Here is a 22,111-nt window from a genome sequence, read left to right on the forward strand (position 1 = left end):
GTGAGTCCAGGGATCTTTGAGAGCTACCAGAATGTCTTGTTGGTGTGGTGTGGTTTTCTCCCTGTACATGTGTGAGTGCTGTCTGGGTCTGAAACCACGGACCTCTACTTACTGAGGAAGCATGCTGGACTAGCGTGCATCAGAGCATGAAACCTGCATGAGGGTGTGTAGGAGTAGAGACCCCCAGAGGGCCTCAGAGAGGAACCAAGCACACCGGGGCGTCACCTGGGCACTCTGAGAACAGCGAGCTGCAGTAGCCAGAGGTCAGGGAGCATCCTTGCTGAATGGCGCTGATCTGAGGGAGAGAGCGGGTTAACGGGGGTAGGAGGGGGAGAGGGGGTAGAGCGGCTGTTTTCTTGCTCAGACGTCTCATGCTGGTCGGTGTTTACTTCATATTTTGTCATTTTTACCAGAGGCTGTGCTGTTTTACAGCACTTGTCATTCACCCCTTGATGGGAGACAGACCAGGACCTACTGTACAGTATGTGTCTGATTGGTTTAGACATGATTTTTTTTTTTTAAGTGTTCGTCAATGCTGCAAATGCTTCACAACTGGATTGTTTAAACTGTGCATTGTAGTTTTTGTCTTCCATAGATTAGAGATTTGGGCTGCTCCTTCTTACAGAACATGCAGCATTTTTCTCTCTGCTCACTGGGCTCTGTTCAGAGGCCTGTCCTTCGCTGTTTTTTTTTTTTATAGCTGCTTTCATACCGTACTACAGTATAGCTCTCTAAGGTGCTGATTCAGCTCTGGCACATCTGACTCAATAGGGAACACCATTGTATGGAGAACACCGTCTTGACATGTCATTGCAAAATATTCTCTCACTTTGTCTACTGTGCTTGTTTCACTTCATGTCCTACATTTTGGTTCCTTTAAAAAAAGAAACATTACGGTTTCTTTGTTATCATTGGTTCCAGGATTTTCTGATGCACAGTCTGTAATGTGAATACACTGTGTTGCTTGCATGGATAATGTGTTGAGATGAGCTATACCTCATAAAGAAATAGAAAATATATCAAATAAGAAAAATAATATTTGCATGGAATTTTGACTAACTCATGTAATCCCAGATTACATGCTACTCATAGCTAAGTGAATGGTTTAGAGAGGCATGTGTCTATGTGAGCTGATTAATTCATGTTGGTTTGCAAGAACAACTTACAAAGGGGTTTTTGAAGTTCCAAATACAGCACCACACTGTTGTACGTGTTCTATTTGTAACAGAGTTAAGTCATTATTTTCTGAAGAATGGGGATGTTATTAAGAATGCAGATCGTGTTCAAAGGAAGGAAAATTGTGCCCTTCCTCATCTTTCTTGACGTTATAGCACATTCCGCATGTTCAGTCCAGACCTTTATTGCATTTTTCAAGGGCAAAGGCTGCAAAATAAAGTATGTACCCATATGCCTACTTAAAACACGCAACAGCCACTTGCCATGTTTCTTTCCTTGTAAGAGCTTCCTTCCTTGTAGGATTATGTTGGCAAGCCCTGTCTAGTTTTTCCACCATGACAGACTTACAACATTTACCAGGCTTTCAACAGTTTGTCATTACAGTTTACAATGCACTCAATCATATTTGTTGGACTGTTAAACCTGTGAATAGTACTATAATGATTACTTGTAACATATGACCAGGTTCTAGCTTAGGCTATCATGGCAAAATAGGCCCATCTTTCTCTCCACTTGCACAATATGTTGCACAGTTAATCACAATTCCTCGTCAGTGAAAATATAAGTGAAATAGTCTACTGTACTGGGTAGTTGAGGGTGTCTGTGTTGGTTTCTGGGAGGTCTAACTCTGCTTGCTCTCTGTAGAGGGACCAAAGGAAAAGACCTCAGCACCATCAAGTCCCTCAGAGTGCTGAGAGTCTTACGACCTCTCAAGACCATCAAGCGTCTGCCCAAACTGAAGGTACTTACCCCACACACTGCTGCATGTCAAACCATACTCAGTGTTGACTCATCCATTTTCTAGTCAGGAGAGGGAGCTACAGGTATCCGTTTTTTTCTAACTCAGCATTGTATGTGCGTGCGTGCGTGCGTGCGTGCGTGTGTGTTTGTGTTGGTGTGTGTGTGTGTGTGTGTGTGTGTTTGTCCCCAGGCTGTGTTTGACTGTGTGGTAAACTCACTGAAGAACGTCCTGAACATCCTCATCGTCTACATCCTCTTCATGTTTATCTTCGCTGTCATCGCCGTGCAGCTCTTCAAGGGAAAGTTCTTCTACTGCACAGACGAGTCCAAGGGCCTGGAGAAGGACTGCAGGTACAGTTCGGTACACACACACACACGGACGAGGGAGCAGGTTTGAGAAAGGGCCCTCCTGCAGGACAGCAGTGGCACAGCCCGGTTTTCCTGTGTGGCTCACAGCTCATAATGCCAGCCATAGAAGGAAGAAAAGCCTAGAGCTGCTCTGACAATGATAAAAGATGATTGCATTAATTCTACTTCCCAAGTCTTTCTTGTTTGAGTCCTGAAGGATCTTACATGTGATTATGTCTGTAATCATACAGTATGCCTGATGATGGCATTGATGTTCTCTACAGCGAATGATTACCGCCAAAGAGATTACCACCCTCTCTCTCTCTCTCCTCCTCTCTCTCTTCTTCTCTTTATTTCTCTCTCTCTCCCTCCCTCTAATCCTGCCTTCCAGAGGGCAGTTCCTGGACTATGATAAAGATGAGGTATCTGCCCAGCCCAGGGAGTGGAAGAAGTATGAGTTCCACTATGACAACGTGCTGTGGGCCTTCCTCACGCTCTTCACTGTGTCCACTGGGGAGGGCTGGCCCGAGTAAGTCTTTATAAATGCCTTGGGAAAAGGAATTAACTCAGCCAAGGTGCCTTTTTATGCCGATGACACAATCTTATTTTCGAGCTCTTCCTCCCCCACTTGAAGACCTCTAAGCTGCTTTTAATCAGATACAGACCTCTCTTCTTGATCTTAAATTAGCTTTAAATGCTGAAAAAAACTAAAATCGTGACATTCACCAGGGCTCGATCACAGCCAGTGGGTCAGGATCACCTATTCACAATTATTTATTATATTAAGGGAGCAACCGTACTACCTACTGTAGGGATTTGGTTGGATGAAAAGCTTTCCTTTAAAGTGCATATTGAAAATCTAGCAAAGAAACTTAAAATAAAGCTTGGATTTTTTTTCCGGATCAAACAATGTTTCTCCCTTGAGGCCAGAACTTTTGCAAGCTACTTTCCTGTCTGTACTAGATTATACTGTAGCGATACAATATGTATGCATGCTGCCTCCTCCATGTTAAAAAATCTTTTCTCCACTTAAACACCCTGGTCCCACCTGGGGAATTCAAATCCATGTTGTAGAACTCTTTGCAAGAAGAATGTAAATGCTTTTTTATAGAGCAGTCAATACTCAACCACTTTTATTATCATGCATGCTTTTTTATTTCTCCTGTATTGTGGTAATCTATTTGTAATTTATTGTGTTTTGATGTACTGTATATTTTATCTGCTGCTCCCATTTTGGCCAGGTCCCCGTAAAAGAGATCTCCCAATCTCAACGGTACTTCGTGGTAAAATAACGGTTAAATAAATGTAATAAAAAACAAACAAAACATGTTTACTATCTAGAACCGGACAAGGGCTAGGACCACCGTGACCGAAGACATGCTTTTATTAGTTCCTAAGTTCAGAGTGCTGGCTCGGCAGTCCTGTGTAACGGGTGAGCGGGCCCGGGGGCCGTGTTCTGGGAATGTGCTGTGCTCTGGTAATTGGCTTGGATTTATATCTTATTAAAGCAGAGTGCGCAGGCTTGTTGGGTCAGCACACCAGATACAGGACCGCCCCCAGAGGGTCTCTTCTGTGCAATCTCCGGCCCGTCCATAATTCTCACTCTTATTCCACCTCTCTGTTTTCAATGAAATCATTAAATTATCCAAGCTATTAAATAATCCACCGATGCATGATATGTAAAAATGATAGACTGAGGGAGTCTTTAGGTCAGGAGAAAAGTCAATTACGTAGAACTCAGTGCTCATGACCGCTGCACCACTGGACTGTCTTGGCACCACTAATAAAAATAGACCAAATTTATCTGCCAAGTTCACATTAATCTCATGCCTGTTAATTCTTTACAATAGGTTTTAAGTGACTTTTTCCCTGCTTTTAGGCAAAAAAAACTTGGTGTCACAGTTTCCTGTTCGCTTTTAGTCAGATCAGGGAATCTGTAGAACGCTTACAGCAACGGACCACTGTTACTGTAGTGGTTCGTATTGAGCATGAACCGTGGCAGAGACTAAGGTCAACCACTATCAAGGTTTCTGCCTCTCCACTCAGGGTACTGAAGCACTCAGTGGACGCCACCTTCGAGGACCAGGGTCCCAGCCCGGGCTACCGCATAGAGATCTCCCTCTTCTACGTGGTCTACTTCGTGGTCTTTCCCTTCTTCTTCGTCAACATCTTCGTGGCCCTGATCATCATCACCTTCCAGGAGCAGGGAGACAAGGCCATGTCGGAGTGCAGCCTGGAGAAGAACGAGGTACAGTAAGCCACGGCGGTTCCCTTTCCCCCGGTAAAAGACCCTGCAGCCGGGGTCGGACATGTTGTTGTTGTTGTTGTTGGTGCTGCTGGTGCTTAACTGTGCGTGCCTTGGCTTCATGGGACCTGCGGTAGCCTCAGCTGAGGGAGGGCCAGTGTCATGGCCGGTCCCAGGACTGATTCAGGGGACACAAAGCCAGCGAGCCGTCCATGTGTCATATCCTCAGGGAGCTTGTTAGACAGCCAGCGCCGACCTGCTCGACCACGCACGCACGCATGCACGCACACACACACACACACACACACACACACGTAAATCTCCCTGTGTCCATATGCTCAAGGAGCGGGATGCAACTAACCAGAGCCTGCGGAGCGGAGTGAGTAGACTAGCTCAGGATCAACTCTCCTTCCATTCCCTGCATTCAGACGGCTCTGCCCATGGCTCCATTCAGCTGGATGTGACTGTCGTCTGGTGGGAGGGAAGGGAAGTTATAGGTCTGACAATTGACAGAATTAACGCAATCACGTGATACGAGGCTAAGATGATGTTCTTGAATTAAATGACGATGATTATGGTGGAAAAATACCACGGCTTGAGATGTTAAACATCTCATGAACTTGTTTTTTGTGTGTCCCCTCCCATTCCAGAGAGCCTGTATAGACTTCGCCATCAACGCCAGGCCCCTGACTCGCTACATGCCGGAGAACACCGAGTCCTTCCAGTACCGGATGTGGAAGTTCGTGGTGTCCGCCCCGTTCGAGTACTCCATCATGACCATGATCGCCGTCAACACCGTGGTACTCATGATGAAGGTCAGTGTTCAGTATCACGTCTCACGATGAAGGCTAGTGCTTAGTACCACGTCTCATGATGATGAAAGTCGATGTTCAGTACAACGTCCCATGCTAGGGGTACTCTTGCGGTAGGGAATCCGGTGAATCTTATCGTTTCTCCATCCACCAGTTCCATGGTGCTCCAGACTACTACGAGGCCATGCTGAAGAACCTGAACATCGTCTTCACCGCCCTCTTCTCCCTAGAGTGCATTCTCAAGATCATCGCCTTCGGTCCTCTGGTGAGTGCCGTCAGTCTCAGACAGTGCTTCTTTAATGAATTCTTTTATTTTTTTTCAACTTTCATGGTCACTGTAAATTATGTCTGCATTCTGTACAGTATGTCTTCTACTGTATGCAAATATGATCAGTGATGCTATGCTTCATTGAATCCATTCAAAGGTTGCGCACATGAATAATAATTCGATTTAATTGTTTCTCCTTCCAGAATTACCTGAAGGATGCGTGGAACGTGTTTGACTTTGTGACGGTGTTGGGGAGTATCACAGACATCCTGGTCACAGAGATCAATGTAAGCCACAGCACGGTACAGGTCCAGGGCGCAACACATGTCATGACCTCCCGGGGGCGGTGGTGATGAGGTGGAGCAGTGAGAGTGACACGCTGAGACCTCCGGGCTGCGGCGACAGGGTGACCTGTGGCCCACTAAATAGCCAGATCAGCACAGATGACTTGGCCTGGCTCCAGAGTGACTGATATCAAATCAAAAAAAGAGAGAGAAAGAGAAAGAGGCACACAGACAAGAGAGACAGAGAGAGGGAGACAGACAGAGAGAGAGAGACAGACAGAGAGAGAGGGAGACGGAGAGAAAGAGAGAGAGAGCGAGTGCTACAGATAAAGGGTAATTGTCTGTCGTTGGAAAGTACGTGAACAGAGCTGAATTAACAGTATTGATTCACCACTGATGCCTGATATGAGATCCGAGAGTGTGAGGGGAGTTCAGCTGAGAACAACAGGAAATGTGTTCTCTTCACCTGGTGTGACTGTGTGAACGAGGAAAAAGCATATCCTCAAAAGATTAATACTGCCATCCAAGTATGAACACCCAGACAGGGTTATTTTAGTTGGTGTGACTCTTGTTAACTGTTCCTGGTCCATGTAATGTTTGTTTGTTAAAGGGGCACAGTTACAATTGTTTAAGTTAATATTATTTGGATTAAATACATCAATTCTGTGTGTAGGCCTTTTTAAAATCACCATCAGTGTAGCCGTTTTCCTACACGGAACACGTAATTGCGGAAATCGCGGGAAAACTTTGAGGGCAAACCAGTCCAGTGACATCAGACACTACTGCTTAACGTTCCATTGCTCGATTCTCTGACTGATTTACATGTGTGTGTCTGGAGCTTTTCTCGTCATCACTCTTCCTGTTTTCTTGTCCCACTCCTCTCTGTCCCTCGCTCTCTGCATTGTCCTCTTGTTGAATGTCTTCACTGATGTTGTCACCCGCTACAGACCACGGTAAGTCTCTGTCCCACCTCTCTTTTCCCAGTCTTGCTAATTGGATGTGATATCCTTAACAATTTGCACCAGAGCCACAACAATAACCGAGTATTGCTCGTTATTAGAGGATGAGATATCAGGTTTTTTTGCTCCCGGCCCGTGGGACATCCTGTAAGCTGAGTGCTGTGATCCGTGTGTCTGCAGGACCGTCTTTTGAACCTGAGTTTCCTGAGGCTGTTCAGGGCGGCTCGCCTCATCAAACTACTGAGGCAGGGCTACACCATCCGTATCCTGCTCTGGACCTTCGTACAGTCCTTCAAGGTACAGTAGGCCTAACACACACACACGCACACACGCACACTTCCCTTCACATTGCCCTTCACATTGTGTTAAGACTGCGTTGAGTAACCACTAAAATGAAATGTCTGTCTTCACAAATGAAGGAACCATTTCTGAGGATGTTTTGATAACATCTCTCTTTCACTCTCAGGCCTTGCCCTACGTTTGCCTCCTCATCGCTATGCTGTTCTTCATCTATGCCATCATCGGAATGCAGGTGAGTGCAGTTGAGCCGTACTAAACGTTGCAGTATATACGAAATAATAACTGGCTGAACGTCTTGACTGTTCGGGCCGGTGCGCCTCTTTCTCTTGTCAAACGTTGCGTCCCCCTGTTCTAGGTGTTCGGTAACATCGAGCTCAACGAAGACACGGCCATCACTCACCACAACAACTTCCGCACCTTCCTCCAGGCTCTCATGCTTCTCTTCAGGTAAACCACCCCGCTGTATGAAGCTTCCTAGTCTGCTAGAGCTACTCAATATCCGGTCATTCTAGGTCAGGCTTTTTTTTCCCCCCACTTATAACAATCTAAGAAAGCTTAACGCCTCACACCTCTGAGAGCTGTAGGACTGTCAAGTGCCACACCGTTCTGAAGTAGCTCTCTACCATGGGTTTCTCCAGGGGCCGGGGACTTTTTGCTACTAATGAGACATAATGGCTGCAGTGAAGTCCCAGGATTCATGCGGGGGGGGGGGGGGGGGGGCGGGAGGTCCAGACTCCACTCCTCTGTCTCCTCTCTCCTGTACCTCTCTGAAACCGGGGGGGGGGAGGGTGTAGTCCCCTGGGTAGGTGTTAATTGGCACCGCTGAGTGGGCTGTCTGTGGTGTGCCAGGCTGTGGGCTCTGAGGTTACACAGGGTCTGTGGTACAGAGCATTGGGAGCCAAGTGGCACACATCTAAGTAGCCCCGAGTCACCTAATTCACTCCACAGCACAATCTCTTCTCGAGGCCTCACCCCTCATGATTATGATTTCTCATATTGAGACAGCTGTAGGGAACGCCGAGGTAGCAGAGTGATAAAGAGATGCAGTCTGAACTGTTCTCAGGAGGATTACACACTGCTGGAACGGGGAACTAGTTTGTTTCTCGTTATGAATGTTCTTCCAGCTCAATTTAGGAATGCTGCCTGGGATCTCTACGGTGATCTGTGACTCTCTCTGTCTGTTTGTCCGTGTGTGTGTGTGTGTGTGCGTGCCAGGAGTGCCACAGGGGAGTCGTGGCACGAGATCATGCTGTCGTGTCTGAGTCATCGGGCCTGCGATGAGACGTCAGGGATTCTGGGGAAGGACTGCGGCAGCGACTTCGCCTACTTCTACTTCGTCTCCTTCATCTTCCTCTGCTCTTTCTTGGTCAGTGGGAAGTCCTTTCATAGTTAGTACACATGTAACCCTCTGTATTAGTGATACACTCTAGTTTAGTAATAGTGTACGCTGTAGGTTGGTAATTGTTTGGTGAAGGAGACTGTCCAAGATTGACGATGATCTGAAGAGTAATATATGACTGTATATACTGTATGTATTTATGCTTCACCAAATGTATTTTGCTACACCATTGTTTATGCGGTGTCGTACTGTACCGTGATCCCGTTTGGACGTATCTTTCTAGATGCTCAACCTGTTTGTGGCCGTCATCATGGATAACTTTGAGTACCTGACCAGAGACTCGTCCATCCTGGGGCCGCATCACCTGGACGAGTTCATCCGCGTTTGGGCTGAGTACGACCCTGCCGCCTGGTATGTGTCCCCCTCCCCCTGGCTGGCTGGGGCGTCTATACCCAGTCACATCCCCCCCCCCCCCCCACCCCACCCTGGTCCTAGCCTGGAGGGTACAGACCCCCCTCCCCCCCCCCCCCCTCCTCTCTGACAGTTTGAGCCACGCTGACAGAATGGGGACTGGTCCCCAGTCTAGAGGCTAACCTCCCAGTAAGCCCACTGATGATCATTGTTCTCTTGAAGCTGTCCTGAAGTCTGTGTTTTATACTCTGCTTCTCTTCACAGCGGACGGATGTCCTATAAGGATATGTACAATTTGTTACGTGTTATCTCGCCCCCTCTTGGCTTAGGGAAGAACTGCCCTAATAGGGTAGCATACAAGGTTTGCAAACCCAGACATTTCCTCCACTAGGGTGCTTTGTGTACCGATGCCAAGAGGCGTTTTAACTGAATGGCTGTGCACCAAATGACTCGCCTACACACTAGCACCCGCCCTTCCAGACTTGACTGGCTTTGGTTAATGACGCCAGAGTGGAAACAAAGCTTTCAAAGCCAGGGCATGGCCTCAGTGTGACCCCGCCACACCTCCTTCCTACGCTGTCTGTCCAGGTTACAGGCTAAAGCCAACACAATCTGTACCCTCTCCACGTTCACGTGCAGTACGATTAAACATTAAAACGCCGATGTTTAGTCCCGATTGGGATCACTGGATTCAGATCGTGAAAACATCCGAATTGGATCGAGGCGTATATTATACGACACGTGCTTTTGGATCAAATCTTCTTTCACTGAAGGTGAATTGAAAGAGAAAGGAAAGTCTGAGAACGAGGCTGGCATTGAAACCTTTGTCTCCGTGCGCCTGGCGAACCTCCCCCGGATGTCTGTGAGCATGCAGGAGCAGACATCCTCCGTACGGCGCTGTCATTCTCTCCCCCATCAGCATCCTGTGTTGACTACTCTCACCCCCGGGCTCACTCTTCCATCCCATGTCTCCCCTCAGGGACCTGAGTGCGCTCACACCTCCTGAGCTCGCCAGCGATGCATCCCTGGTCCTCGCGGCGGACAGGGATGGCATCCATCTCCATGTCACTCTGGGAAATCTAAATAACAACAGATTTCTGTTTTTTGTTTGTCTGTTTCTGTTTTCCTATCCATTTTGATTTCCTCCCTATGTCCCTCTCTTCCTTCTCTAACTCTCCCCCATCCTTCTCTTCCTTGTTTGGGTTTTGGTTTCCTTCTCTGTGAAGTGGGCGTATCAAGCACCTCGATATGTATCAGATGCTGCTCCACATGTCCCCACCCTTAGGTTTGGGAAAGAAATGTCCGCCACGAGTCGCCTACAAGGTAGTCCTCCCTCCCTGCCTCCACACCACCCCCCTCTGCTCGACCCCGTCTTCCCATTGGCTTGATCTCCAGCCAATCTCTGTGCTCTGCAGTGTTCCCTTGTCTCTTTAGTTTGTTTTGCCCATGCTCTGATCTTTTTGGTGTAGCCCCTCCTCCACCTTTCCCATCGTCCCTCCCCTTTCTTTGGGCATAGCTACTTTCTTTGGAACAAGCTAAGCTTATGTGAGGTGATGTCCGGATTAGGGAGAAAGACAGGTATTAGACACCCTGCACTGATGATGCAGGAGTTTGCTAGCGTCCGTTTAATGTTTAACTGTAGTGTGATTACAACATCCAACTGAAACTACAGTGACTCTAAGTCAACATGGCTAATGGAGAGTGGGATGTTAAATATTAGTTCTCATAACCATGTGCTCTCAGAGCCCAGAGATAGATACTGCATAATACACAAGTAAAACACAGGAGCTAGTATGCGCAGGTAACTAGTACAGTATTATCAGTTATATAAAGAGTATACCGTACAGTATACTAGAGCCGTACTAGACCTGTCCCTCTCCTCAAAACATGACACGTCTACATGAATCAACTTAAGTGTTAGGATACTATAGGAAGGGTTGGTGTCGTTCCCTGCTTTCACTCTGCCCCTGTGTGCCTACCCGGGGTTTGATTTGGGTGGAGCAGAGTGTGAGTGTATGTGGCTTCTGTGGCTTCTCCGTGTGAGACCTACCGTGTGTGCGTCGCTTTACTCTCTGTGTTCCTGTCTGTGGTATTTTACATTCCCTTTCATCCTTCCTTTCATCCCCTCTCTCTGTCTATTGATGGGTGTGTCCGTGTGCGAGTGGGTGCGTGTGCATGCGTGTGTGTGTGTGTGTGTGTGTGTGTGTGTGTGTGTGTGCATGTGTGCATGTGTTCTGCGTGTGTGTGTGTGTGTGTGTGTGTGTGTGTGTGTGTGCGCGCATGTGTGTTCTCTGTGTGTATGTGTGTGTGTGTGTCTCACTCCTCCCTCCCTCTCTCATCCTGACTTAGTTGGGTCTGTCTTATTTTGCACCGCCACTGACAGTAGATGAATGCTTTTTGTGTTCAGGGGAGCTCAACTCTACCACAAAACATGTAGTGGTGCTCGTTAGATAGTCTTTGATAAGCAGATCAGGTTCTGTTGAATGGACTGTATGTGACACATGCTTCTCCCATAGATACTAGGTCCTAGTACTGTTACTCTCCAACTCCAAAGTTTATGATTGTTACGTCTAGAACGGCTACCACAGAGTCGAGCTCCTGAGACCTTTGAGGCACCTCCATGGTTATGCGTAGCACATATCTTCTCTCACCTTTATTTCAATCAGTGTCAGTCTTGCACCAGTGCACTTTGACTTGCAGCATAGTGCATACTGTAGCCCACAGCGGTGAATGTGAATGTTTGTCTCTTCTCTATACATGTTGAGGAAGCGTTTTGTGTGCTGAAGCCTAACCTGCAGTACCAAACTGATATGCAAAAAGCTGAAATTGATTTGTAAAAACGGTAAAATGTTGCAATAATAAATTAGTCTTATTGACCTGTATAAGCGTAATAGTGACAATATGTTTGAGATCTTTAGAGTCGGCAGCACACAGACTGGTTTCTCTTGATTGGTTGGTCGTCTCTGGATAGAGATGCTGCTATAAGGGGCTGTTCTAACCTCCCCCTCCATCCAAACACTCTCTTCAGCGCCTAGTCAAGATGAACATGCCCATCGCCGATGACCACACCGTTCACTTCACCTCCACACTCATGGCCCTCATACGCACGGCCTTGGAGATAAAACTGGCCTCAGGTGAGACTCTCTGCCCCCCCCTCCCTCACACACACACACACCCCTCCCCCCCCCCCTCTTTTTCCACTCTCCCTTCTTCCTACTCGGCCTCCTCCACTGATGTGAATGACCAACAGCAGACAGACAGACAGACAGACAGACAGACTGACAGGCATGCAGACAGAGAGTCAGACAGACAGACAGACAGACAGACAGACAGACAGACAGACAGACAGACAGACAGACAGACAGACAGACAGACATGTAGACAGACAGACAAACAGACAGACAGCTATGTAGACAGACAGACGAGCATGCAGACAGACTGACAAACAGTGGACTGTCCCTAGGATGTGTGTGATGTGTGTGTGATGATGTGTTTCTGGGACAGATGCTAGCTTGTTTGTTCACTACAGTGGGGGCCGATTCTCTACGTGTGTATGGGTCCCTTTTGGACTCATTAAGAGGGCTCTGTGGTGGGCTGTGTGTGTGTGTGTGTGTGTGTGTGTGTGTGTGTGTGTGTGTGTGTGCGCGCGTGTGTGTGTGTGTGCGCGCGTGTGTGTGTGTGTGCGCGCGTGTGCGTGTGCATGCGTGTGTGTGTTCGGGGCCTGTACATGGCACAGTGCAGCACAGCGTTTCATCGAGCTGTTTTAATGAGGCATTCCTCACACGGCTCACCCTGACAGTGACTGTGCTTAACTCATTTGTTCCTTTCTTGCTTTGTTAGCTGTAGCTCTTTGAAGTAAGCGGTGGTCATTGTTTCATTTTTTCTCTCTCTTTCCCCCCCCCCCCCCTCTCTCTCTCTCTGTCTCTCTCTCTTTTTTTCCTGTCGTGATCTCTCCAGGGATGGTGGCCCAGCGTCTTTCGGACGCAGAGCTAAAGAAGGAGCTGGCTACAGTCTGGCCCAGCCTGTCCCAGAAGACCATGGACCTGCTGGTGACTCCACATAAGCGTAAGATCCTGATTGATTTGTCACCTACATGCATGTATGTTCATACTTCTAATCTAATCTGAGCCCAGTAAACAACCCTGCACTCTATCAACCATGTGTTCTATGCTAATAGGGGCTGCCAGACCAGTCCATTGCCTGGCAACATTCAGTCACTGCAGATCCCATCAGTCAGCTTGGCCTACACTGACACCTTGTGGCCAGATGAGAGTATGACATCGACAGCGTAACCAAGGCATTTCAGAAAGATATAAATATAACCTGATGCCTTCTTCACATCTAGACATGTGAAATTTACCATTTTGTTCATCGCAAAACCTCTCATAGGGACTGTTTTTTCTGTTGACTCCATTTTACGAAAATTGAGGGTTTAAGTGAGATCGATATGGATGTATGAGACCAAGGAATGAGTCAGCAGTTTTAGACACACGCTCCCCTCTCTCCCTCTTTCAGCCAAGGAGCTCACGGTGGGGAAGGTCTACGCAGCCCTGATGATCTTTGACTACTACAAGCAGAATCGAGCCAAGAGGATCCAGCAACAGCAACAGCAGCAGCAGCAACAGAACGCTGCAGGGTCCCAGGTAAACACACACACACACACACACACACACACATGGAATGTTAAACTGGTTGTACACACATTCTCACCCATATTGTCCAAAATATGATTTTCTGACCCAAAACCTAACAAGTTGTGCTCTGTTCTAAAAGTCGCCATTTGAAAATAAGAACGGGGTTCAGCGTGGTGCGTTCCCGCCAATCTGTTGAGCATGTTGCCATCCCATCTCTCCTCCACAGAGTAAGGTCGGGGCTCTGTTTAAGCCAATGCTGCTTCTAACTCACATGCAGGAGAAGGAGGCGTCCATAAACAGTGTGGTGCCTCCCTGTGAGTTACAGCCCCCCCAGCCCCCACCCCAGCCTCAACCCCAACCCCCACCCCAGCCTCAACCCCATCCTCAACCCCAGCCTCAGGCTCAGGCCAGGCCGAGCGCCAACTCCCTCAACAACGGCGGCGCTCTGTAAGTTCGCCTCCTCGCACCCAACATTGTCCAGTCCGTTTTCCCCGTCTCGTCTGGTGGTTGAATGAGGCCCTGTCTGCTGTCTTGTCTATGACCTCCAGGCCGGGTCACGACCACGCCGTCAAAGGGTCGTCCTCCTGGGTCACGGAGAAGTCTCGGGAGGTCCACAGACCCAGGAGCAAGAGAAGCATGTCCAGAGGCCAGTCAGAAGACGGTCCGAACGCAGCCGTTCCACAGGTACTGTAGAGAGAGCTGGAGGGCGTCTACACAGCCTGTTCACTGCTTCCCCAATAGTTCACTTTTGAGGGGGTTTTTCTGTTTACATCACTAGCCTGTAGTTGCATATGTGTCGGTTGTGTCCGTCAGAAACACGTGTGTGTGTGTGTGTGTGTGTGTGTGTGTGTGTGTGTGTGTGTGTGTGGCTCACATGTGTGCGCGCGTGTGTGTGTGTTCCAGGAGTCAGTGGAAATGAAGAAGATGGACACTAGTGCTGCTACAGGACCTGGCCCTGCGGCTGGTCTGGAGAGCCAGGGGAGGGCAGTGTCCATGCCCCGCCTCAACACTGAGATACAAGTATACACACACACACACACACACACACACAAACACACAAACACACACACACACACACAAATGTTACCCCAAGTGAATATTGGATGGGTTCCCTCTATTTCTGCAGTTAAATGCGATGCTGAAAAACTAAAGAGGAAACCTTCAAGAGGAAATATAATCAGCTGGCCATTTCCTGAGTGATATTGATGTTGATCGATGTTTGCATTCAAGTGCATTCTTTTCAGAGGCCTATTAGAATGGCTGTGGGCTGTTCCTTCTTTTAGTGCAGAGGAAAAGTCCAAGACAATTTGATTAGACCTTGGATGGTCGCCAACTATTTCTCCCGTATCGTTTTTCCTCTGCTGCCAGAAGAATAGATGATAGTGGCTCAAATTGGTTGTGGGTAACGACTGAGTGAGGGGGGAGGGAGGGAGGGGGGCTGGGAGGAAGAGAGTGATACTGTTACTATGGGAGACGAGACGTGAGGGGGAGGGATTAATGAGTTAAGGTTAGAGGGGGGATTGCCTTGTGAACTGGCGTGGTATTTTTTCTCACCTTTTTTCAACAGGGGGCAGGAAACCCTTCAGCAAACACAATTAGAGATGGCCTTTTGGAATTGCTCGCTATTGTTAGAGCATAATGGGCGATGTATAGCCTGTCAAGCCAGAATACAGGTGATGGATTTCACTCTCGCCAAGTTGCTTTTCCACCCTTTAAATTGTTTTTTTTTTTTTTTTTCTTTCCTCCGACCGGTTGGCTGTGCCAGGATCAGGCTCTGAGATATCCCAGCCTCCTCAAGATGCTCTTTGTGTTCACCTGACATGTGACACCCAGAACAGACGCGAGCGCTCTCGGGAGGACGCCGCCGCTGTTTCTCAATTACCCGCTCCCAATCTCTCTAAACTGCCATTCTGGAAGATAAGGGCCATTCGATAGTTGATTTTGTGGTTTCAGCACCTCTTAATATGAACAGCCCCTTTTGAGTTTTGCTAGGGTATCTGTACTCCATGGGCTTGCGCTGGCTGGCTCCTCGCCAGGTCAGGAATGTGGTTTTCTGTAACAGAAGAAATACAGCCAGATATGGTTCCTTGGATATCTTAGTCAGAGTCCAGGCTGCGGTGTGCTGATAGAGACAGTCACATTTAGCAGAAGTGGAGTATATACTATGTCCCATAGGTTCAGATGGCTTATTCTGTTTTATTACTAGGTGCTGAAATGCACAGAACAGACCCTCTATTCACTGAAGGGATTATCGGCACTGTGGGATTATCACAGACTGACCCTCCCGGGGAGGAAATTATAGAGGGTGTTCGCCCACAGTTATTCACATGTTCTTTTTACAAGTTGATTATACGCACACTCAATCAGAAATGTATTGCACCTCGAACATTTTCCAACCGCTTCTCCTCTCTTCATCTCCTCTACCGTTCTTTCTCCTTTTACCAACTGTTCAATGTCACGTCTCTCCTTCTCCACTCCGTGTCTTGCCTCCGGCCTGATGCCTGTCGACGGTCCTGCTCCTCCACCTCCTCCTCCACCTCCTCCTCCACCTGCGCTGCCCAACAGTGGGGCCGTCACTCCCCCGGGGCCCAGCTGTCTGTACGTAACCCCCCCCCCCCCCCCCTCTCTCTCTCTCTCTCCCCCAGCACCTCTCCACATGACAACATGTCACCCTGTTTGGGTTTCCATTAGGTGATTGCACGTTCGGTGTTAGACACCGTAGTATTACAGTAGTAAAGATGTACTGTACACTGTATGTTTTTTGTTCTTGAGGTCTTATCATAGAGTAGACCATGCCATTTCAGGATTAGAACAGATCTCTCCGAAATCCGCTAATCTCACGTAATGTCAGGTACAGCGTCTCTCTCAGATGGGGGACCCGCCTTGTATTCGATGAGGATTTAAGAATACAATCATTAAAACACAGCTGGTGAGGCCAGCCTGCTCTTTAGGACAAACCTGTGTGAAGCTGTTGGCTGTTAGGGTAGTGATCAGAGGGAGCTGGAGATAGAGGGGAACAGGCCTGCTGCCGCAGCTGGACCTGTCTGTAGACTTCCCCTTGATCCTCCAAATACCCAGGTACAGCGCAAAGACCAGGCCTCTCCACCTTTCATTCCTACAGCTACAGATTCTCCACCAACAGTCATTTAGGTTGGAAGCTTTCAGAGACGCTTCAAATACGATCATTTCAAATTAAACGCTGCTGGAGAGAAGAGTCTCCACTAGGTGGAATGGTGTTTCTCTGATTCAGATGTGCCCGCTCTCCCCCTCTCCAACCCAACCTGCGAGTTTTACTCTTATGAGGTTGTAATGAAGAATCGGTAGCTGTATGAATGACATATCGTACAGTACTTTAAAAGACGGTAGTGACACAGTAGAGACAAGAAATCAGAAACAAGATAACAACGACTGCAGACCAGGTCTTGTTTTATTGGTCTTTCTTTCCCCCCCGGGACGTTCGTATTCATAGTCGTTGTTCTGTGCTCCCACACAGCCTGTCCCAGACTCCAGCCCTATGAAGCGCTCTGCGTCCACTGTGGCGCCACAGCGCCCCGCGGAGGTGGACCTGAGGGACTACACCCTGGAGAAGCCCAGCCAGGAGAGACCCCACCACCACCACCACCACCACCGCTGCCACCACCGCAGGGACAAGGACAAGAAACAGAGGTCGCTGGACAGGTCCCTGGGCAGGCAGCCCACGAGCACGGCTGGTATATGCACTGACCCACACACACACACACACACACACACACTGTAGGCACACACCGACCTAAAAACAAGTGGAATTCCCTTAAATGTGTTGAGCACACAGAGCTTTACGAGCGCTAGTTTAACTGCGCAAAGAAAATTTTAAAGGGGTATTCCCATGACCAATCAAGGTTAATGTTGCATAGAAGCGCCCCCCTGAATACCCTGAATCTAAACTCAGAGCGTTAAACAGTTGTAATTCCCCACGGCCGTGCGGGCCTGGGGCCAAGTATGTGTCCTTTGGATACAGGAGGCTGTGTCGGGAGCCCACGGGGCCGCATATAAGACGGTGGAAGCCGACCGTGGTCCGGGGCTCATCTGTAACAGACATCACAGCGGAGCTTTGTGGAGGTGGCGAGGAGGGTGCGGGCGCCACAGCTGCACTCCATTACGCAGATAAAAGGGACTGACAGACACCAGACCCAGAGACCCACTAATTTATGGGCACCTTTCTCTCGGCAGGGCAGCCCGAGCGCTGAGGAGAATGAAAAATGTTTCGGGGGTGGGGGTTGGCGTGCTTGTCAGTCCGTCCGTCCTGAGAGTGTTGAAGAATCTTCACTCTCAGAACGAGGCGGACAGCCCGGTGCACTCGCCGCAAAGCGCCGCGGCCGTATAGCCGTCACCCTGGGGGCGTGGCGCCGACCTCTACAAAAACAGTTACGGCGGTTCACAATGAGGGTTTAGTTGGTTTGCTGTCGAATCATCCAACATGTTAGACTGACTACTAGTGTATCATTCGATACCAATCAACGTGCACGGTAACGCCGCCTGGGACGACACGCCACTCTCACGCCTACAAAGAAGCGCGTCACCTGCCGTTCCATACGTCAGCCATGTTGGTTTGCGGTGTGTGTGTGCGTGTGTGAAGGTACGCCAGGCGACCCCGTCGCAGACCCCGCCTCCAGAGAGCGGGGGCAGGACCGCGGACGCTCCCACGAGAGGAAGCACCACTCCTCCTCGGCAGAGAAACAGCGCTACTACTCCTGCGACCGCTACGGCAGCCGGGAGCACTGCCACACCAAGTCAGCCACCGCCAGCTGCGCCACCTCACCCAGCGAGGGGCAGGATGCCAGCTTCAACAAGCAGGTGTGGGGGGCGGGGCGTAGTGTTTGTGTACAGTATGCACAGGGCAAGGTACAGTACACTGTTTGCTGTCTGGTAAGTGTCGGGCAGTCAGAAATGCAGTACGAGAATATGGGAGAATATGCAAGAAAATACATGATGAGTAAATTAGTTCTCTTATTTTACACAACGCTCGCTAATCTGTCTGCATGCTATACTATCTCTGCTGAGACTCAACTTTCTCTTCTGTCTGCCCTTAGTGCAGCCGCTCATGGCCTTCCGCTTCTCTTTCTCTTTTCTCTTTCTCTCTTTCTTCACCATTGTCCGCCCATTTTGTCTGTCCTCTTTCTTTTCCCCGCCATGGATGACGGTCATCCCGCGGATGACCCCCATCCTCCTCCTCTGACCGCTGTCCCTGTCGTCGTCCCTCTGTCCTCTCCCGCTGTCCTCTCATCCTTTCGTCTCGTCTCGCCGTCTCTCCCTTCCTTCTGGTGACCCTGTCCCTGTCCTGTCCCTGTCTGTCCCTATCTGTACCTCCTTTCCGGCATGTTCTCCTCATCGTTTGCATTGTTTCAAATTGCTTTGTCCAATTTTCATCTAGGGCAGTGGTTGGGTTAAGGGCAGCCCAGTGACGTTGACCTCAGAGGCTAGCATGCCCGGCCGTGGACGCAGGCAGCTCCCCCAGACCCCCCCCACCCCCCGGCCCGGGGTGGCCTACAAGACTGCCAACTCCTCCCCTGTCCACTTTGTGTCCGGCCAGGCCGGCCCGCCCCGCCTGACCCCCGGCCGCATGAGCCGCGGTCAGTCGGAGCACAACGCCCTCCTCCGCCACAGCGGCTCCTCCCACATCCCGTCCCCCGTCGCGCGCATCAGCTCCGAGCCCTTCCTGGGCCACGACCGCAGCGGCGGGCCTCACTTCGGCCTGCGGGACGAGCTGGCCGCCTTCCGGGACGAGCCCGGCCCCCACGCCGTCGCCGGACGCTGGACTCGGATCGCGCTGCCCCGCGCGGGGGCCCTGCCCCGGACCCCCCAGCACAGCCTGGGGGTGCCCAACGGGTACCACTTCAGCTTCGGTGGCAGCGCCAGCCCGATCTCCGGGGCCAGGGGACCCAGGTACTACTACGGGGCAGAAGAGGATGACTGGTGCTAGCATGGCTCGTGACAGATGTTTTTAATGCATTTTCGAGGAATCGCGATGAGTTTTATCATCTTTTTTGAAGGCTTTAGTTTACACTGTTGCTGTGTGTGTATGTGTGTGTGTGTGTGTGTGTGTGTGTGTGTGTGTGTGTGTGTGTGTGTGTGTGTGTGTGTGTGTGTGTGCGTGCGTGTGTGTTTGCGTGTGTGCCTGCGTGCGTGTGCATAATCCTGTGTTTTAATCCTTATGTGCGGGAGTTGAACCAAGGGGAAAAAAATCTATTTGAATGTGAACGAGGTGTCATTTTTAAGACCTGTATCATGAGGAAATTCGATGCAAATTGATGGATTAAATGGAATATAGCGAATATAAGATGTCTTATCCTGAAACACAGGGCAAGGGCATTGTTTACTGAGGATGCTATTGATTTGCTTCTTTTAAAACGCCATTACCTTGAGACCAACAAGTTTTAAAAGCCCAAAATGATTTTTCAGTATAATAGAAAATGTCATCCCGTCAAGCCTAATGCAATTATTATGAATGAACAGCATCACTCTTCAGTGATTCATTCAAAGGAAAGTCTGCTGATTACAACTACTACAGTTTAATGTGAGTATACATATACACAACAAATTGCACAACAGCTCTTCTGCTTTCCTTTGAGACTCTACCATTCCACAATGATGCAGTGTCCTATACCACATGCCCCTTCTGTCAGAGGGCAGGTAGACCAGGGGGTATACTGTACGTTCTCAATACAGAGAACAACAAATGTTGATTTGCTTCTGTTTACTGCAAAACTTCACTACCACAGTACTGGAGAGGGATGAAGACAGGAAGACGAGTGTGGTTTGTTTTCTATAAATCTATTGTAGATGTTCTCTTTTCATTGTGTGCATTTTGTATGATGTAAAGAGAAGTGTGTTTTCTGTAAATCGCTTACAGTTTTGCTATCATTTCAGGTCTAATGTTTCTTACAGACTGCTTCAGATGTTTAATACAAAGTGCCTATCCTTTTAGATAAACTGTAGTAGACATGCAAAGAACTGTTTTTTAATGCATCAGCACTTGAGTAGTTGTTTGGTTCATTTGATAGCTCTGTGAGAGAACAAGATGTAAGCCTTATCCGCAAGCAGAGAATTGATAACTACTGTTAAAAAAAAAAAAAAAAAAAAAAAACAGAGAGAAAAAAGATTTGATTTTATTCTTGCTGATATTTTAGTTTTGGAAATATTTCATGAATTTGAGAGGGAAGGAGGCAACCTTTTGCAAAGGAATACTAGTATATGAACATTTAACAAATATGAAACCTGTAGCATATCAACCCAGTTAGGACTGCGTAATCAGACTAACACAACTGCATGTTTAAATTGTGAACCTGGTCGACAACAGCTTCATCCTGGTGCGTGGATATACTCCTCTGTGAGAGTAGCTCCTGCATCGCCTTGTTCTGCTGAATGAGTTTACCTGTAGGTCCGCAGGAATCTGATCAGAGAGAAGAACAGTATGCACTTTCTGATGGATGTTCTAGTAGCAAAGATTCAGATCCCTGATGAGTGTGTGTGTGTGTGCGTGTGTGTGTGTGTGTGTGTGTGTGTGTGTGTGTGTGTGTGTGTGTGTGTGTGTGTGTGTGTGTGTGTGTGTGAGCGCGCGCGCGCGCTGAGTCGGGCCCATGGCTCCAGCACACTGGACCTCTCTGTGTGAGGGTACACGTCTCCCAGTTGGCCCGGGACCAAGACCTGCCCCCATATCTCAGCATTTTTATTTTAGGAAATAAAATTCTCCAGCTGTCAGATTGATATGGTCCACACCTTCTATCACATACTGGAGGAAGATCCAGGCTTCTTCTTACCCACTGAACGCTGATGATTTCAACAATGTACAGTGCTGGGCTGAACTTGCTCATTTCAAGCTTCATACTATATATTCCGGAAAGGAATTAAACTGCCCTTCACAAAACGACTGAACAGTATCAGTGTTAGCATTTGTTTTCTCAATGTCTAATCATACTGGATGACCAATAGTTGTATTCCCCTGCAGTCCTTGTCGTGTTCTGCGGGAGGTGACCATGTAAGAACCATGTAGGATGCTCAGCTCCTGTAGCAGGACGGCACAGCTATCTGTTGTTGGAGACATACAGCTGGTATTTCCATAACCACACACTTGTCAGGGGTCTGTATATTTCCAGAAGCAGGGTCTTGATTATGGAGAAAGCAGGGCTATGCAACAAGACGACATTTTGAAAATATACTTCATCCATTCTGTAGCTTTACATGCTGGTCTCTCCAGATTCCAGGCTTCAGCATGATTGTGACCAAATCTTTTGTATAAAATGCTCAAAAATTGTACAAAAAAATATTTTGAAAATGCATTAAGGCACAATGTGTTAAGCTGAAATTAATAGAATATTTAAAAATACAGCAACTTTCTATATTTGCATGCATAACATTTACCCACTTTGACAATGTCAAAAGGAAAACGTGTCTTAAAATGGAAGTAAACAACATGGTGGATATTTTGCATCTCCTCTGTAGGGTCACTATTGAAGGGTTCTCCATCCTGAGGCTGCTCGTGATTGAACAGCTTTCTTTTACTTTATGACACAAACAAATGTTCACATTCGTCTTCAGATACAGCTAGATACAGTACA

At 48.4% G+C, this 22,111-nt stretch overlaps 1 protein-coding gene across 1 annotated transcript in view; it reads left to right on the forward strand.

Annotated features, from left to right (window-relative positions):
- cacna1ba (calcium channel, voltage-dependent, N type, alpha 1B subunit, a) overlaps nucleotides 1-19,476 on the forward strand; it is a gene marked incomplete at both ends in the record, with an annotated part of 69,670 nt that extends 50,194 nt beyond the window's left edge. The window contains 22 exons of the mRNA XM_084456822.1: nucleotides 1,822-1,918; nucleotides 2,108-2,268; nucleotides 2,657-2,794; nucleotides 4,312-4,513; nucleotides 5,161-5,325; nucleotides 5,477-5,587; nucleotides 5,794-5,892; nucleotides 7,014-7,130; nucleotides 7,300-7,365; nucleotides 7,489-7,580; nucleotides 8,349-8,499; nucleotides 8,756-8,883; nucleotides 10,110-10,206; nucleotides 11,912-12,017; nucleotides 12,841-12,948; nucleotides 13,399-13,526; nucleotides 13,912-13,964; nucleotides 14,066-14,201; nucleotides 14,421-14,537; nucleotides 17,011-17,227; nucleotides 18,142-18,350; nucleotides 18,928-19,476. Coding sequence (XP_084312948.1) covers nucleotides 1,822-1,918; nucleotides 2,108-2,268; nucleotides 2,657-2,794; nucleotides 4,312-4,513; nucleotides 5,161-5,325; nucleotides 5,477-5,587; nucleotides 5,794-5,892; nucleotides 7,014-7,130; nucleotides 7,300-7,365; nucleotides 7,489-7,580; nucleotides 8,349-8,499; nucleotides 8,756-8,883; nucleotides 10,110-10,206; nucleotides 11,912-12,017; nucleotides 12,841-12,948; nucleotides 13,399-13,526; nucleotides 13,912-13,964; nucleotides 14,066-14,201; nucleotides 14,421-14,537; nucleotides 17,011-17,227; nucleotides 18,142-18,350; nucleotides 18,928-19,476 — 3,247 coding nt within the window. The remainder of the gene's footprint in view (nucleotides 1-1,821; nucleotides 1,919-2,107; nucleotides 2,269-2,656; nucleotides 2,795-4,311; nucleotides 4,514-5,160; nucleotides 5,326-5,476; nucleotides 5,588-5,793; nucleotides 5,893-7,013; nucleotides 7,131-7,299; nucleotides 7,366-7,488; nucleotides 7,581-8,348; nucleotides 8,500-8,755; nucleotides 8,884-10,109; nucleotides 10,207-11,911; nucleotides 12,018-12,840; nucleotides 12,949-13,398; nucleotides 13,527-13,911; nucleotides 13,965-14,065; nucleotides 14,202-14,420; nucleotides 14,538-17,010; nucleotides 17,228-18,141; nucleotides 18,351-18,927) is intronic.
- Nucleotides 19,477-22,111: the final 2,635 nt, after the last annotated feature.

Source organism: Borostomias antarcticus, assembly GCF_949987555.1.
Source record: "Borostomias antarcticus genome assembly, chromosome: 23".
Lineage (NCBI taxonomy): Eukaryota > Metazoa > Chordata > Actinopteri > Stomiiformes > Stomiidae > Borostomias > Borostomias antarcticus.